The sequence below is a fragment of the Lepidochelys kempii genome, chromosome 8, assembly GCF_965140265.1.
Source record: "Lepidochelys kempii isolate rLepKem1 chromosome 8, rLepKem1.hap2, whole genome shotgun sequence".
In the NCBI taxonomy this organism is placed as follows: Eukaryota; Metazoa; Chordata; order Testudines; family Cheloniidae; genus Lepidochelys; species Lepidochelys kempii.
Window position 1 is genome coordinate 51,356,853 of NC_133263.1, and position 17,386 is coordinate 51,374,238.

The 17,386-nt window shown below is 49.4% G+C and overlaps 1 protein-coding gene across 5 annotated transcripts in view; it reads right to left on the bottom strand.

The window, feature by feature from the left end:
* Positions 1-17,386, bottom strand: part of SEC16B (SEC16 homolog B, endoplasmic reticulum export factor) — a 43,987-nt gene that overhangs the window by 5,690 nt on the left and 20,911 nt on the right. For 4 of the 5 annotated variants that reach the window (XM_073356480.1, XM_073356482.1, XM_073356479.1 and 1 more), the window contains 8 exons: positions 16,682-16,799; positions 14,590-14,701; positions 11,989-12,094; positions 8,483-8,623; positions 4,712-4,825; positions 3,434-3,503; positions 2,249-2,542; positions 752-819 (listed from right to left, as the gene is read on the bottom strand). In XM_073356480.1, the coding sequence (XP_073212581.1) occupies positions 752-819; positions 2,249-2,542; positions 3,434-3,503; positions 4,712-4,825; positions 8,483-8,623; positions 11,989-12,094; positions 14,590-14,701; positions 16,682-16,799 (1,023 nt within the window). The remainder of the gene's footprint in view (positions 1-751; positions 820-2,248; positions 2,543-3,433; positions 3,504-4,711; positions 4,826-8,482; positions 8,624-11,988; positions 12,095-14,589; positions 14,702-16,681; positions 16,800-17,386) is intronic. The other variant, XM_073356481.1, reaches the window with a different exon arrangement.

A 17,386-nucleotide genomic window follows, 5' to 3' on the forward strand; every position in this document is an offset into this window, starting at 1 on the left:
CTCCCTGATTCTCACGGTGCATCTGTACCAGCCCCAGCCCATCAACTTAAGTTGGAGGAGCTTAGGGGCTGCTCTGTCTCATATCAGCTGGCTGAGGTCCCTATGGAAGCATATGCCAGTCATGAACTGGTGTCACGCAGGCATATACTGCCCCACCTCTGCAGCATGCCCCCTACACCAAGGTTCTGGGGGACAGGGATATTTTCCATCAGCTCCCCTACACTAGGGAATTCTCAGCTGGCTGGTGAGAGGCAGAAGCCAGCACCTTGTGTCACATGAGCAGCCCAAGACATGGGGAGAGAATTTGGGCCTTGCTCTTCAGTTCCAATTAACACCACCGGTGAAAGAAACGTTAGGGATCAGACTGAAAGCACCAATCTCATCTCATGGGTAATCAAAGCAAGGGGTTGAACCCAGTGTGCAGCACCAGCCCTATGGAAACAAGCTATCTCCTAGGGGTTAATGGCTGAGAAGTACTTCAGCCCCAGGGTTTGAGGAGGGTTACGGTGCCAGAGCCATGACATAGCTGGGGGAAGAAGGCCATGTTGGCAGCTGAAGCCAGGTTCAGGGAAGGGGCGGCAGGCAGCAAGAGGCAGTAGATAGCACGGGCCAATAGGCCCATGGGGTGAGTGCTAATGGGCAGCTGGGGCAGAGAGGTTGTGGAGGGGTCACACTTGGGTGGCAGGGAGGAGAACAGGGTTTGTCTGACCACATCCTGTGCATCGCGGCACCTGGCTCCCCTTGTTCTCACCTGCTGTTCCAGAACGTTCTTCTGAACCCCAAAGGGTCGGGAGCATCCTTGAAGCCTCACAGCTCTCCCTAAAGAGCAGAGAGAATGATGCAACTCAGGATTCAGCCTGGGAGGCACATGCCCTTCACAGGAAACTCCTGTCTGGTCCAGCAGGGGCAGTTTTAATGCAATCACTGGTGTGGTGTCGAGGTACTGATGCAACTGGCTGCTTAACAGCAAGATGCTGCCATTGGAGGAACAGGCCGAATCAATCTAGGCGCACACAGTTACTCTGTGTGAAGGCAGATGGACGACCAGAGTCCATCGCAGCTGGGCATCAAAATCTGCTTCTCCCCCTGTTCATCCTTCCCTGAGCGTTGGCAGGGCTAGGTGCTGGTCCCCTCTCCGGCATTAGAACTACCACCTTTGTGACAATCCGTTGTACTCTCTCACACGCCTCCTCAGTAACCCCAAGGCGCAGGGCCAAGCGCCTCTTCCTGGTGCCCCCAAATGCCAGCTAGATATTGGCCTTGAACTGTTGGCACTTGTGCCGAGCAGGGAGAGGACTCGCTCAGCCCAGGAATGAAGGCAATGAGGTTGGGCAGGTGTCGGGGAGGGCAAAAGTTCACCCGGTCTAACCTGGATGCATCCTTCCATCTACTGTGCAGCATAGAAGTGGGGCCTCTCAGAGCTTCAGCTTCCTGCTCACCCTCAACACTACACACTAGGAGCTGCAGACACTTCAGGTACGTCTACGGAGCATGCTAAAAATAGCGTGTAGCCATGGCAGCAGGAGCAGCAGAAGAGGCTAGCCACCCTGATCATGGGCTAATGTCTTGGCCAACTACATACTTGGGGTGGCTAGCCCCCCCGCCGCTCCTACTGCCCTTGCTATGCTCTACTTTCAGTGAGCTAGCTCGAGCCAAACTAGCGCAAGGATGTATCCTGGATCTGGGAATCACCCCCCAGCTCCATGTGTAGACGTACCCTTGGAGCACTGGTCTTCTCTCTGCTGGATAAGACACTGTCCTGAGACAGAAAATCCAGGGTGAAATGCTCTGTGCGCAGGAGGCTCCAGGTTAAAACGCAAACCATGTTTGCCCTAATGGTAGAGCGGGGATCCTATTAAAATGGGACCGAGGTGAAGCAAAGGCTGTCCGTGAGCATCATTCACGCAGACAAACATTTGAGCAGAGAGGAAACACGGGAACTCTCTGCCGACATGCCACGCTTCCAGAAAGAAAACCCACCGCCACAGGCACGTGCAGGAGCATTCGTAGAAAAACCAGTCAGAACGGAGCCAACCTCTGGCTCACCTATTCCCTGGAATGGAGAGAAACTCCAGCACTGAGATCCGTGCCTGAACTTCCCAATGTCAGGAGCCCAACACTCCAATTCCATCTCTCATCTGAACTGTCCAGTACATATGTGACCTGTCTCCCCCACCAAACACATTTTCCCAACCCTCATCCCAGGAATCATCACAGATGGCCTGCAGCACAGCTCAGGCAAGCTTACCTGGTGGCTGGTAGGCCTGTGGGGAATGGTCATTTGACATTCCTCCTAGAGAGTGGTTTGCCCCAAAGCTGACCTCTGCAGGATGATTCTCTTGCATGGCATCAGGTGGCACAGAAGCTATGGTCTGCTCTGACCCATCCACCCTGGAATATGCACCAGGCGAGAAGGACACATTCTCCTGTAGATCTGGCTGGTACTGGCCTGTCCTCTCAGAAGCAGAGGGGTTATACTGCTGGTGCTGTAGGTTGTGCTGGTAGCCTGGTTTATGTGCAAACTCATGACGGAGATCTCTGTCTGGAAACAGATCCCAGGAATTTACTCAGGATATTTACAGCTTTATTGAATGATTCAGGGTAACAGAATTCCCTTCGGTGTCATTGTACATGGAAAGTGGGCCTGAGAGACACAGCAAGAAAAGACCCCACAGGAATAAGAGTGTTTAAGGCGTGGGCATGGGTACAGGTCAACCAACACAGGAGAGATTTTACCTCCTTAGTGGGGAGAGGGTGGTGGTGAAAGACAGTAGGGACAATATGTCTCCAGGTGCAAGAACTCCTTAGAATGGGGCCATGACGGAGGCAGAGACAATTGAGAAGGGTGAGAAGAAGAGGAAGACTTCAGAAATTCTGAGGGTCCCACTGCCTCCTGTTCCCCTCCTACCTACACACTGGGAAGAGAACAAAACTCGCCAAAAGTTCCGCAACTTCCTACCTGCAGCGGTTAATCTCCACCCTCAGCTTCATGGGGAGGTGCAGCAGGCCAGGGCTGGGCGATGTCACCACTAAGACATTGATCCACAGGGCACCCAGACCCAACCCAGTAGATCCCTGGCCAAGCAGAGACAGGATCACACTCCTGGAGCTCGACTGAGGCCCCCCACCCAACACCCTTTGTGGGGACGTGGTGATGCACAGTCCACTTCTAGAGTATGTTGGAGAGATTCCCAGCAAGACTCGGAGTCTTTGCTATCCTGGGAGAGCGACACAGAGGGTCAAGGAGGCAGTTTCCAGTCTGTTCCAACTTGTCTCCCATATATCTGGGCATGCTCCACATTTTGAGAATCCATCTATCTCTAACCAGAGTGGCCTAGATCCTCTAAGGTACGTAAACACCTAACTTCCTTTGGTATTTAGGTGCCTAAATATATTTGAGGATCTGGGCCAATGTGTTCATTCCTTTCTTTACCTGCTGTGGATCCACTGGCTCTGGAGAGCTCTGGCTGAGTGGGTGCTAAGTCGGGGAGGTCTCCTTCCTTCTGAAAGGATTTGAAAAGTGAATGTTACAAAAGAAAGGGAAAACTAGAAAGAAGGATGCCCAGAAGAATTGTCTCCAAGGCACCGGTAATCAAGACATAATTGTCATCGGAGTGAAAGCCACGTGGGCTCCTGGTGGATCACAACCACATCGTGGATAGCAATCTCTGCCTTGTTTTGGCTCCTTCCATTCTCCAGCTTCCAGTCAGATCCAGAGGCAATGTCGGAGACACTTACCCCTACCAAGCCACCCGCCCCTGCCTGCTTCTCATTCATCCCAAGCACAGGGTGAGCAAGGAGGCATACTGAATCCTGTGGCTCTGTTCTCCTGCTGTGGCAAGTGAACAACTCCACTCAACTCAACAGCTATCACTCGGATCCTGCAGAGGAGAGTGAACCAGGCACAAGGACACTGTTAACGGCTACCTCTGTAGGAAGGCTGGAGCTGCTCAGAATACAGTTATTGGGCCCGATTCATTTTAGTGGAGGTACTGCTAATTTCCACCATGGTAGATGAGATCAGAATATGACCATTGTCCTTTTTGGAGGGGACAGGATGGGGAGCCACAGGGAGGGGGAAAAGAGGCAAAACATGGAGACAGACACTACATTTTAAGGGAACACGTTAAGGGAAATTAAATTGCTCAGGAGCATATACACAGGGTACGGGAACTGGAGAGAAAGACAAGTCTCTAAGCATATGGAGATTAAACCACCTGCAACATCCTCACACAAAGAGGAACTCTTTGCACAACAACCTTCTCATCTTCTAATCGCTTTCCTAAAAACAAGACAGGGAAAGGTGCTTCTTACCCACCATAATGCTTTTGGGCTCACTAGTAGCAGTCTCTGGGCTAGGCACGAGTTCTGGGCGATACATTCCCTCCCACTACCACGGAGACCTTGCGGTCCAACAGGAGAGGGCCTGTGATGCTAGCCATCACGGAGCTCTCCATAGTATCAACAGTGTGCTTCCCAAGAAAGAAGGGGAAGGAAAAAGCCTTCCAGAACCAGGTAAGAAATTCCCTTGGGACCTTAGTGCCTTTCTAAACACTTACCTAGGACTTACTATGCAGGAGAAGGACGCCCCTGCAGACTGACCATACCATAGAGACTGGTCGCACAGCACATCCTGTTTCGGCCACCCCAGAGGACTGTGGCAAACATGAAACATGATGGAAAGAGCCACTCCAAATCCCATCATTCTCACCTCCCGTTGCTGGGCTCGGGCTCGGAGCTGGACGAGCCAGTCGGGTTCCAGGTTCTGTTCCTGCTCAGGTCTTTCCAGTAGCAATGGGTCAGAGAGCTTCAGCTGCTCTGCAAGCTGTGCAGTGGTGGGGGAGAAGGTGGTGGGGAACAGATACTTTAACTTTTTAACCTCTCAGATGCAGAGAGCACAGATTGAGAGTCATAGCAATTAATAAGCTGCTAGGCACATGGATCCTGGAAAAGCTGTTACCTCAATGAGTGCAGCATTTCCTCATAATAAATACATAAGAATAATACTCGGCATTTATACGCAAAAAGAAAAGGAGGACTTGTGGCACCTTAGAGACTAACCAATTTATTTGAGCATAAGCTTTCGTGAGCTACAGCGAACTTCATCGGATGCAAAGTGAGCTGTAGCTCACGAAAGCTCATGCTCAAATAAATTGGTTAGTCTCTAAGGGGCCACAAGTCCTCCTTTTCTTTTTGCGAATACAGACTAACACGGCTGTTACTCTGAAACCCGGCATTTATACAGCACCTTTATTATTTCTATTGCAGTAACATCCAGAGGGCCCAGAACTGTTGGGCTAGGTGCTGTACAAACAGCTCACCTTCCCTCAGAGGATCTCAAAGCACTTTACAAACACCACCCCCGTGAGCTACGTCAGGACCATTATCCTCATTTTCCAAGTGGGCAAACTGAAGCACAAAGAGATTAGTGTGACTTCCCCAGGGGCACACAGTTATCCATCAGCAGGACCAGGAAGAGATCCCAGATTTCCTGGCTTCCACTCCTGGGCGCTAGCCACATAACTCCTGTGGGAGGTGGAGGGAGTGTTCACAGTGGCTAGAACAAGAGTCTGGGAGTCAGGCTTCATGGCTTCCATCCCTAGCTCTGCCACCAACTCACTGCATGACCTGAGCAAATCTCTCGCTGTGTATCAGTACAATGCGTATAACACTCATCTCACAGGAGTGTTCAGAGCCTGAATTCACTCCTGTTTGTAAAGCACTGCAAGAACTTTAGAAGAGCAAAATCAGGGTCACTTGGCACGTGCCATTGTTCTCTCTTTTTAGGGTACCAAAGATATGCCAGGATGTGTAGCACACATCCGTACCCATCAGCCTTTTCAGGCACAGAAAGTTGTATTCGGGCTTTATGATTTTTACCATTCTTTCTGACAGTCATACAACACACACGGTAACAGGATGCTCAGCTCCCAAAGCAAGGAGCTTTGCCCAAGGAAGGGGGAAAAAATCACACTATTGCCACTTTACAACTGGGGAGATAGCAATGAAAGAACCTACCTAAGGAGATACAGCAAGTCAGGGCAAAACTGGGACTAGAACCTAGGCCTCCTGACTCCCTGTCCAGGGCCCTTCCTGCTGGACCACACCACTGCTCTGCTAAGCTGTGAGCTGTTAGATACCTGGCTGAACTCTTAGCATGACTCTGTAACTGACACACTCATGAAGACTGTTCCATAGAAGGTGACAGAGACACACTTTAGCCAGACAAAGAGACGGGCTAATTCACCACTAGCCAGAGTAACACCACTCTTTGATCAAGTGACAGCTCATTGGCCAGGGGATACTAGCCCAGGACATTAGTTAAGGGTTATTATTAATGATGATGTAGATTGTGCAGTAAACCATACGAACATAGAGTAAAACACATGCTCTACCCCAAAGAGTTTACAGACAAGACACACACCCACAGCCTGCAACTAGGGACAATAATTAACAGGAGAGCGAGTGAGGAGAGATTCCTGGTGCATGAGCAAATGGAACCATATGGGAGAAGTTGTTTGTCCAGCTGGGCATGGTCAGATCTTGTCAGATCCAGACATGGGTTTATTCTAAACCAATACCAAGAGAGAAGAAATTAGAAGTGTGATTATTCCTAAATGGGAGGATTTTTAATCCAAAAGCTAATAGGTGCTTTGATCCAGTATTAATGAACCAACACTTGGTTGTAAATCGTTCCTGGCTTCAAAGGAAGGGGAGTCTTAATCAAATACTAATGTGGATCATAATTCGTAACACAGTCTGTAACATCAAAGACAAGAAAGTGCTATGACTGTGCTGGTTTTTCATCTGAAAGCCCGTTCTCGCAGGAGAAGTGTTATTCCCAGCAGAACTGCCCATCTGAGAGGCTGTTAGAGTAAATAGGTTTCCACAACAGGTGGATCCAGGTAAGTGCTATAACATTATGTAACTCCAACTTTAGGGCTAGTGTGATAGGGATTTTCACAGCACCTGCCTCAGGTGTGTATTACCTAAGTATTTTTTCTCTCTCTCTTTAATCTGCATTGTGGCAATGACCAGAAAATATTTCTTTTGCTTCATCTCAGGTGAATTAGGTTTTGATTGTATTGTGTTTCCTGGGCTCCACACAATGGAGCTTTAGAAGGAAACAGAACTCAGAGAATGATGAATGGGATAATGTCCAGGACAATGACAAGGCCGTGCTGCAGAATGGGCAGGTGCCACTGTCAATACTATAGAGCCAAATGGTACAAGAGACAGCTGGCTACTAAAAGGATCGGTACAGTCACCTGTATCACTGGAGCTCCATCCATGAACAGGGAGGCAACGTAGTCTAGTAGATTGAGCACTGAAACAGCATGCCAAAGCCTTGAATTCTAGCCCTGGCACTGGCTTGAGCACATTACTTCCCTGCTATGTGCTTCAGTCCCCCCATCTGGGAAATGGGTACAAGGATACTGCCCTCCTTTGTCAAATGCTTTGAGTTCCACTGATGAAAAGCCCTATGTACAAGCCAGGTGCTGCTGCTCATTCTTCTGGTTTTTTGGGACAAATGGGTTGGCTTGTTTTTCTAACACCATCTAAACATGACAAAATAAGACATTTTCTGGTTTAAAATTAAGACTTCTGCCTACTTTAATCACTAAAATAGATGTGAGAATTACAACATCCTACCATAAAATAACAACAACAACAATACCCAGCTCTGACAACTTCAATAACACACCCCAGATCCTGTAGCTGTTGTGAGATCATGATTTCTTGTGGAATATTCCTTCTAATGCAAGTCAGACCAGTTCTAATAGTGAATAGCGAAGTAGCTGCCTATGAACACACACAAACATCCTCAGAATCAGTTATCACACCTGAGTTTGCAACATACCACGCAAATGTTATCCCAGAATGATACATTCAAGAGGAAATATCAAGAACCATTTTAAAATAGATTTTAGCTTCATAAGTCTCCACCATTTTTAACTTTGTAGAAGCTTCAAAGTGAGATTTCCTTCTTCTGCAATTTTGTGTTCTTTCCTAGTTGGCACATGTTGCCCCTTCCCCCTCCACTCCCCTTTATTTGATATTTGACTTGGCTCTTGTGGAGTTGTTTCAGCACCATGGGTGAGCCCAGCACATATCTCATTTAGGCAGCTGCTACAGAAAAATCACCAGAGGCAGCCAGACAGCACAGCCTATTGCATCCCAAAGGACTCACAGCTGTACTGGGTTGATCTTAGTTGTCATACTCCAGCAAGTAGATGTTTGGGGCCGATTTTCAGAAGTGCTGAGCTCTTGGGAGCTCCAGGAGCTCCGAGAATGGTCCTCACAACAGAAGGTTGATTGTAAGTAAAATATAGGCCTAGGCAACTTGACGGCATTCCTGAAATCCTGCCTCACGTAAATCAAGGGCAAAACTACCAACAGGGCCAGGATTTCACCCATTAAACACTTCAGCTAACCCCCACCCACAGCCAAAGCAAACAAGGACTGGTTACGAGAGACGCACCTTGATAACCTGTTCTAACAGCACCGGATGGTTGGCCTGGGTCTGGTCTAGCAGAGCTGTGCCAATCCCTTCGCAGTAATGCAAGGCCTGGGAGGTGAGACCATAGTCCGCCAGGCGTGCAGCATAAAGCAGTTTATACACCTTGGAAAAGGAATGAAAAAAAATGACTGTCCAGGTGGGGAGAAGAAAAGGAAAGAAGCAGCAGCCCAGCTGCTCAGAAGCTGAGGTCCCCATACAGCCTTGATGGAGGTGTCTGGCTCAGAGGCAGCATGGACCAGTGGGTAACACACAGGACTGCAAATCAGGAGATCTAGAGTCTAGTCTTGGCTCTGCTTTGTGACCTTGAGTAACTTCCCTCTTTGTGCCTGTTTCCCCTTTGCCTGTCTTCTCTGTTTAGACTGTTAGCTCTTTGGGCCACAGACTCTCTCTCCCTATGCATCTGTGCTGCACCTAGCCTAGTGGGGGCCTCTAGTGCCTAGACAATGAAGTACCAACTTGCAGTCAAGAAGGGAAGAGCCCAGCCCTATTGCAGCACCATGCCATATCTTAGAATTCCACATTAACATGTCTGCTTAGAAAGGCACGAAATAAAGACAGGCTCAGTTGGTCATGTCTTGGGTCAGTGGGGCTGAAGGTCTCATTCTGATCTGTAAGGGGTGTTTGTCCATATCACAAACCCACCATCCATTGCAGCAGGCTAGCTGGTTCGGCTCACCTCGGGCTCACGGCTGGAATTGCAGCGAGGCTGGTTTTGAAGTCAGGGTAAAGATGTGCCAGCCGATCTCTGGGGGAGGACCCTAGCCAGAAATATTTATCTATTCACCTGATTTGTGCAGGGCTTGAGGCTGCAGCAGCTGGGTGCTTATGCACAATGTTAAAAGTACATCAGTTACGCATGGCTATTAGAGAAGGGAAAGCTAGGCAAAAACTAAAGCAGATAAATACATGTGGCACTCTGCCCTGAAACTTGCTAGACTCATGCTCTGATGATCTGTGAAGAGGAGTGAATCCAAAAGACCCTCCTTTGAGGAAGCTCTGATGAGCCCAGGGAGGGCCTGATCTCTCACTGCTTCGTATCTGTGCAAAGTGTGTAACCGTCACCGTTCTGCTTTGCACGTCCTCTGCACAGGCGTGAAAGGCAGCGCAGACTCAAGCCCTCCACATGGATTTCAAGGGCAGCCCCTCGCAGAGCACATGGCAGTGAGTCTAGCCGAAAGGTGACTCTTCTTTTCTTACACAAAACTGAAGAGCTGCAGGCTCCCAGGTCACTCGATGATCAAGGAGACTGAGCACCTATGGACCCTACAAAACCCCAAGGCTGTGAATCACCTGGGATAAAAGCAGCCATGCACTCTCAGCAGATAGTGCTGATGCTGCCTTTCTCCATGACTCCAAATGCTTCCCCTTGCCCACAAGTTAGGTAAAGAGCTGCAAGTCGAGAGGGAGGTTGGTCTAGCCGGGGTTGTAGTAGCAGGGGGTGCGGCAGGGCAGGGTTATGATGGTGGCAGGGTTTAAGACTGGACGTGGCGAGAAGTGCTACAGGCCAGGGGAGAGAGGGACAGACAGCGATAAACAGCAGTGACACTAGTAAATGGGCCTGGAGCCCCAAAGGGATTTAGCTGCTGTACCGCCTAATTTTTAGGTGCCTAGAAAATCGCTGGCATAACAATGGGATCCACAAAGCCTGAGTTAGGCACCTAGACTCCCTATACAATGAATGGGGAGACCCAGGAGTAAGGCTGGCTTAGCTGCCATGGAGAGGCCCAAGTTTTTGCGATCCACAAAAGCCAGCATGCTAGCCAATGGGAGATGCCAAGGAGAGGGGTGTGCTCTAAGCCCTGCCCCTCTCACAGAGTTCTGAGCCTATGTCCAGGTTGCAAGGAGGCATCTATCTCAGCTAGTGATCCACAAACGGGGGAAAGATAGGCCCTCCTCCACCCAAGCCACATGTGGGAACTGATCTGGCAGACTCCATGCAAAACAGCTGAGGGCGGGGAAGGAGGAGCAGATATAGGAGGCTACCAGGTCAAATCTCCCCCTCTTCCTGATGAGGAGAAGGGATTTGTAGAAGGATCTGCCCTATGGAATAGTCTGATATAGGTTTCCCTCAATCTCTCCTATTGAGGTTGTGCCACTTTAATTAAATACATGAATAATTAAATATTAATTGGGCCAAAGCAAGAATGATTCTACAGCCCAGTGGTTCAGGCACTCACCTGAGAAGTGGCAGAGGCCTGTTCAAATCCCTTCTCATCAGGCTGAAGGGGGATTTGAACCAATGGTCTCCCACATCCAGGGTGAGTACCCTAACCATTATAAGTTATAAGGGAAGCTCTCTTCCCACCCCTCACTGTTTTGTATGGAGTTAGGCATGCCCACTGGATCAGGCTGCACACACGTTAGGCGGACAAACATCTATCTTCCTCCAGGTTATGGATTGTTCTGGGCATTAGGTGTTAGACAGGGGTCTGGATGCCTACAGTGAGGCAGCAAACTCAGAAGGTAGAAATTTTGGCACCTAGAGAACTTTTACAGTGTAAATTTAGGTCCCGAGTGAGTTTAGGCACCCACAGCATTCGGTAGCTGCTGAGCAGGGCTTTTGTGGATGGCAGTGGGGCCTAAAAATGGGCCTTAGGTGCCTAAATCTGGGGATTAGGTTCCTAAATCCCTTTGTGGATTCAGGCATGGGGGCTCTGCCTTTTTATAGTTCCTTTCATCCTTACCACTTTACAAATACTACATAAAGCCTCACAACCCTACAGCGACACAGATGAGAGTTAGCACACTCTTTACACGGGCGGGGAAAACGGAGGCACACAGCCATACGACTTGCCAATGGCAAGTCCTAGTCCCTTATTCTAATGACTAGATGACACTGGCCATCAACAGAGCTGTATGTAGTACCCAGGAATGGAATAGCAAGGCACTCTTCAGGTGAGGACTGAGATCCATTGGCAGAGTAAGGGTAGGACAGAAATAACAAGGGCACAGCAGGGCTGTTATTGACATGCACTGGCAGTCCTGGGTGAAGAAGCTGGTGCAGTGCCTGCATGTAGTGTGCCAATCCTAATACATCCTACACGTTCACGAGCTCCCAATTCACTGCCCAGACATAGAGGGGATGAAAATCACCTCTCACTCACACCTCTGGATTATAGAAATTGAGACATTGCCCTGAGCTGTCTATACTGGGTGAGGATGTACACAGCCATGCCCAGACCAGCCAGCGACAGTTGAGGCTGAGGATGGTACTTAGCCAGGAGATGGAGGAAAAGAAAAGAGAAAAACTATCTGTAAATAACACTGGGTGAAGCAAGACATGGGGGACAGCAGAGTTCTTTAGGGACCATTTGAAGGCCGAACGTAATTTTATACCATAGTCTGTGGCAACAGGCATATCAGAAATGCATTAGGTTGTGATTTGTGGAGAGGTTACATTACAGCACATTGAGCACTGGCAGCTCTGCACATCAAATGTACTGGCTGTACCTGACTGTTTTCATTACCTGGAAGGAGAGGATGAAGGATTTGGGACGTCCCAGCATCTGACAATACTCAAAGACTTCAGTCCTCAGGATAGATTCTGTCCTGGCAAACTGTACAAATGTCTGACTGAAAGGAGAATGCAGAGATGTGAGGTCAGGGCCAGAAAGCAAGACTCTTCCTCTCCATGATAAACCTGCATGTCTGGGATACTGAGCGTCCATCCCTCACCCCAATAATCTTCAGAATGTTAAATTTACTAGCAGCAAAAGTGAAACTGATTGATGCCACAGCCAGTCAAATCCCACCAACAAAAGCTTCCTTATAAAGCAGGTAAGCACCAAACCCATCCACACAAACCTTTAAAAGCAAGGAAGTGAAGAGGTACAGCAATCCTCTGTAACATCCTATAACACCCGCCCCATTCACTCCACGCAGCACTCCCTTGCCCCTCCAGCACCTGCAGAACCACAGGCACACCCCAAATCCCTGTAGCTCATATAGCAGCAGAAAACCTCTGCAATATTAATAAGTGTTTACTAGAGGCACCTGTGCATTGTCTAAGTGTGTGACATGGTATTTGTAAATAGGGCAAGTCTGAAACCTCCATGATGCTAAAAAGGAACAAACAGCATAAATGGCAAAAAGCAAATTAGATTGTTAAAATCCTTTCACTGGAGTGCTAGTAACACAGCAGGAATTTTTTAGGAAGTAAAATTTCTAGCTGGGCCCTGAGGGAGGTAGGCTGCCTTGAACTCTTTGAAAATCCCAGCCCGTAAAAAATATTTTGTCCCTTTACAGTAAATTACTCTATTTACCACACTCCATCAATGGGGATCTGGATTCTACTAGGCGGTCCTGCAGACTGTGGACCTGCTTTCCACTGCCTTTTACCCTCTGTGCAATCATTCGCACCTGTGCACAGCGACTGGCAAGCATTGCCATTCCAAGTGGGCAGCTTTTTACATCCACTTTGCCCAGATGTGAACAATAACTCCAGGCTGCAGTGAATCAGACCAAGTGAGATGGGGCTGCTGAGCAGTGACCTTCACTCAGAAATCCAAAGCAAAGAGCCTCTCCAAATGAAACAGATCATTACTCTCTTCCGGAGACACAGAGCTGAAGTCACTTTTCAGAACCAGGCTGATCCCTGTGGAACTGGAGCCACAGTGACATCCAGTGGACAGTTTGGTTAATAGCAGGTGGGTTCTCCACAGCTAACACCTGGGGGATACACCCAGTCTCCAGTTATTGATATATGTGGGTAGGGGTATTTATGTTTTGGGGCTTGGAAGGCAAGGTGTGGGCAAGGAGGAAAACATTCACGTGTGTTAAAACATCTCCCCACATTATCAAATTACTGCTGCCCAAACACCCATCTACCTTCAAGCACTGCACACTGCTGCTGCCTGGGTGCTGGGCGGCTTCAATGCATCCCCACTAACGTGACTACAATGAAAGGATCAACCCACACATCCAGGAGGTAATGTGGCTGCCAATTTGCTTGGCATAACCCCTTCAGTGCCCTGAGAGCATCAGAGTTCAGTGTGTCTTTCTCTCTCTCCAGGGACCTACTGTGTGTCCTTGGGAGCATCCCTTGCCCTTTCTGTGCCTAATCCCCTCTACCTGTAGAATGAGTGCCAAGTGGATCGCCCTCCAAGGCTCTTCGGAACGTGGGCTGGGCCTCCCCCATTGTAACTAGTTGGCTCAACACAACCAATCGAATACCCAACAGCAGCATTTTCCGTCACCTAGGGTGCAGCGATTTGGAGTGTTGCTCCAGCTGCATGGCTGCCATGCCACTGAAATGTGACCCAGCCACCCCTCCATACAGGCAGAGGGATGCCTGGCCCAAATTTCAGTGAGTGGCATTGTGAACTGGCACACGCGGAGTCTGTTCCTGGAGCGCAGGAGAATGCTCCGAGACCTCGGCTCCTGGCTCACGTGGTATGTGGGTAAGAGAGCGGGCAGACTCCCCAGCCAAGGGAAGCCTGGGCTCCCTGCGGGGTGGGAGGAATGAGCAGGGGATGGAACAGGGTCTTCGGGGTTGGGTGGAGGCAGGGACTGGAATTTGTATATCTTTGGCCATTAGCACAATGCACAGCACTCTAGCGAGGTTAGCAGGGAACTCCTGGGTTCTGTTCCCAGCTATGCCACTGTTGTAGAGATGCCCTTAGGCGCAGCATTCCACCTTGCTGTTCCTAACCAGGAAGACCAAGGGCTATGGGTTTGTCAGCTTCAAGGACCCCAATGACTACACCCCATCAAACTGTGCAAGAGCATGTGGAAGGATCACAACATCGATGTGGTGCACAAGAAGCAGAAAGAGAAGAAGAAACTTGGACTGAGATAGCCCGGGGAGGGCCCCCACCCCGGGGCTCCCAGCAGATGCCAGGCAGACTTGGCCCCCATCTGCCCTGGGGGCTATGGTGCTGGGTGGCCAGATTCCTCACCCCCCTTCCGTCTGTCTTGTATGACAGGTCCTGGCACAGGGCAGATTCCTCCCTCCGAGGAGTGTTAGTTCCTGTTTTTAAAGCCCTGGGAGATCCCTGGGGGAGCTGTTCTGACTCCTAAGAATGACAATTGTAAATATTTGCAGGAGCCTACCTGCTTGGCTTACTCACCTGGGGTCACTGCCCAGCAACACCATGTGGTCTGTCTTAACCCCGTAGTGACCAAAAGGGACATTCGCCATTAGATAGCAGAAGTGAGCAGCTTGTATTAACCCTCTCCCAGCTGGACAGGAAGAAGATGGACAAAAGCCAGTCACAAGAAAAATACACCTTCAAATGTGCACATGATAAAACAGCTGTATTCATCTCCCCTCTCTGCCCATCCAGGGCCCCCAACCCCGAGGCAACCCCTTCACCGTACATCCTCTTGCACGACTGTTATTTTGCTATTCATCAAGTTTAATTTTCCATTAGACGACCTGACTGGGTGGCAGAAGCACGTGCCAGTAAGTGTCTGGCTCCCGTTTAGCTTCTTCAGGTTGTTTCCATGTAGCAAGATCTGTGGTGAGACTTTCTACCATTGTCACCGCATAGCTGGCACTAAGAATAAGCTGATTAAGTCTCTCTGTCAGCCACATCTGTGACCCAGGCACTAGGGCAGAGAGGTATGCATTTCAGAGCCTGCGATAGGGATATTTCACCAGCAGGAGTATACAGTGTCTATTATCTGATTGAGCGTGCAGGGGAGAGCAGTATTCCCATTCCTTTCCCTGCCACCCTGCACACCTGTCTTTACACAGTTACTTACACCCATGTCTGCACATATACTGCGGTACATCTCCACACACACGTTACATTGCCCTGGAACATGTAGGCTCGCTGTATTAAAGGCAGCCAGGCACACAGGTGTATGGGCAGGGGTATGCAGGCAGATACAGGCCTTTGGACACAAGCACACAGACACACAGTCACAATTGCATACACTACACAATTACATGGAAAGGAGCAGATGCACAATCTTGTCAAGGCTCACAAACATACATACATCGGTTCACAACAGCTTACATAGCCCCTTATGCTGCCAAGGCATCTTATGGCACTTTAATAGAAGCTGTGCAGTAATTTATTAATACAGTCATGGGGCTGAGCTAAAGAGGAAAATAAAGGATTGTTCATCTTGGAAGCAAAGAGTGAAGTCAGCAGCAGAGCCCCAAGGTCACAGTGTAGGGAATTCACGAGAGAAAAGACTGCTGCACCAGTCCCCCAGAATGACCTATGCAGGGGCAGGCGAGACCAGTGGCTGGCATCAGATGGCTCAGGGGCGAGAAGGCATCTCTGAATGTATGTAAGTCGCCCCAACTCATAGTTCCTTCATGGTGGGCAGTGAGTTCACAACAGCATGTACTGCACCCATTTAAACCACTCCATGATACAAACTCACTCCCAAATGCATAAAAGCAGCACAAGCCCAAGCTAGCCAAGAGAACTGAGCAGATATCCACTCACGCCACCAATTCCACAGACAAAAATCCAGGCTGGCCAAGAGAGCTGAGCAGATAGCCAGCCGTCCCACCAGTGCTAGATGGGCTCACCTTACCCTGAGGGCACCTTGTCAGCCACCTGTTCTCAAATGGCCTCTCTCTGCCCCACTGAAGTATATGTTGGGGGGTCCATACACATAGACAAAACTTTAAAAAATGAACTTGGCTTCTGCAGGAGGTAAGCCTGGCCAGCGGGAGCTCTGTGTACTCAGCATCTCGGAAAGGCCCTTTTCTAATTTAGGTGTCTAACTTTAGCCATCCACATCAGAAAATGTTGACCTGTGCTTTCTGGGTGGCCTGTACATTTCTGAGTGTCTATTTTGTGGCAGCAAATCTTATTGCAACTGGAATGTAAATATCTGAGCTCCTCTTTTCTGGGTAGCAGTAGTAGGAACTTTCCAGCTGTGCACCACCAATGATCCCAACCACTGGTATGAAATGAGCAAGATGGCATTCCAAGTGGATGCTCAGCGCACGCTCCCAGCAAGGCCAAGCTGTGTGTGGTGGTGAAGGTGATGTGGCTGGCTCTACAGTGGGGACAGAACCGAGACTAAGCTTATTTCCATCAGGGTGGTTTTGAACCCAGAGGCATGTTTAACCATTATGTCACCATCCTCCCACCTCCTGTAATGGAGTACGCTAAAAGTGTAAGCACAATGGGGCGTCCTATCTGACGCTAAGTGTGGGCCACTCAGCTGGGCCCAGTCATCACCTCTCCTCACCCAAGGTGTCTCCCATGGCGACGATGGCCCGGTGGTTCAGCTCAGTGCCCCCAACCTGATTGGACAGCATCACTGCCAGGTGTGGTCTCCAGTCTCCCCACCTGCCATCCCCACAGCACTGGGAGCAGAAACAAAGAAAGATGAATAAATAGTTTGGCTGCTTTAGCTCCTTGATCTGACCTTTACTAGGTACAGAGCTATTGAAGCATCACAAGGGAAGGAACACTGTCTGTGAATAAAGAAATGAAGTGACTACATCTGTTCAAGTGAGACCTAAAGGCAGAGGAGGCAAAAAAGCTACAGTGCATTTCTCTTCTCCTGCTTCTGGCTGTGGCTTCACAAATGTTGCCTGGCAGTTTGTGCCTTCTGCAAGAAGCCAACTTAATAGCAATTAGTTTATGCCAAGTAACCAAAAACATTCACCTAGCATCATGCCTCTGTGTCAGCCTCCACTCCAATCAGCTGAGCTGGGCCGCTTCACCCTCCCTGCATTCCCTCTGTCAGCCTGAGCTTTCCATGTCCCCTCAAATTTCAGGCCTCTGTGCTCTTTCATGCCTCCACAGAGACCTTCTGCAAGTCAGCTCCATGCCTCCCCCACCCTGTGCCACCACAGCACACTGTCATGCAACCCTATGTGGCGCACTAGGTTCTTACGCTGCATCCCCACTGTATCAGGTTCCTATAGAGGAATGCCACTGTGCTGGT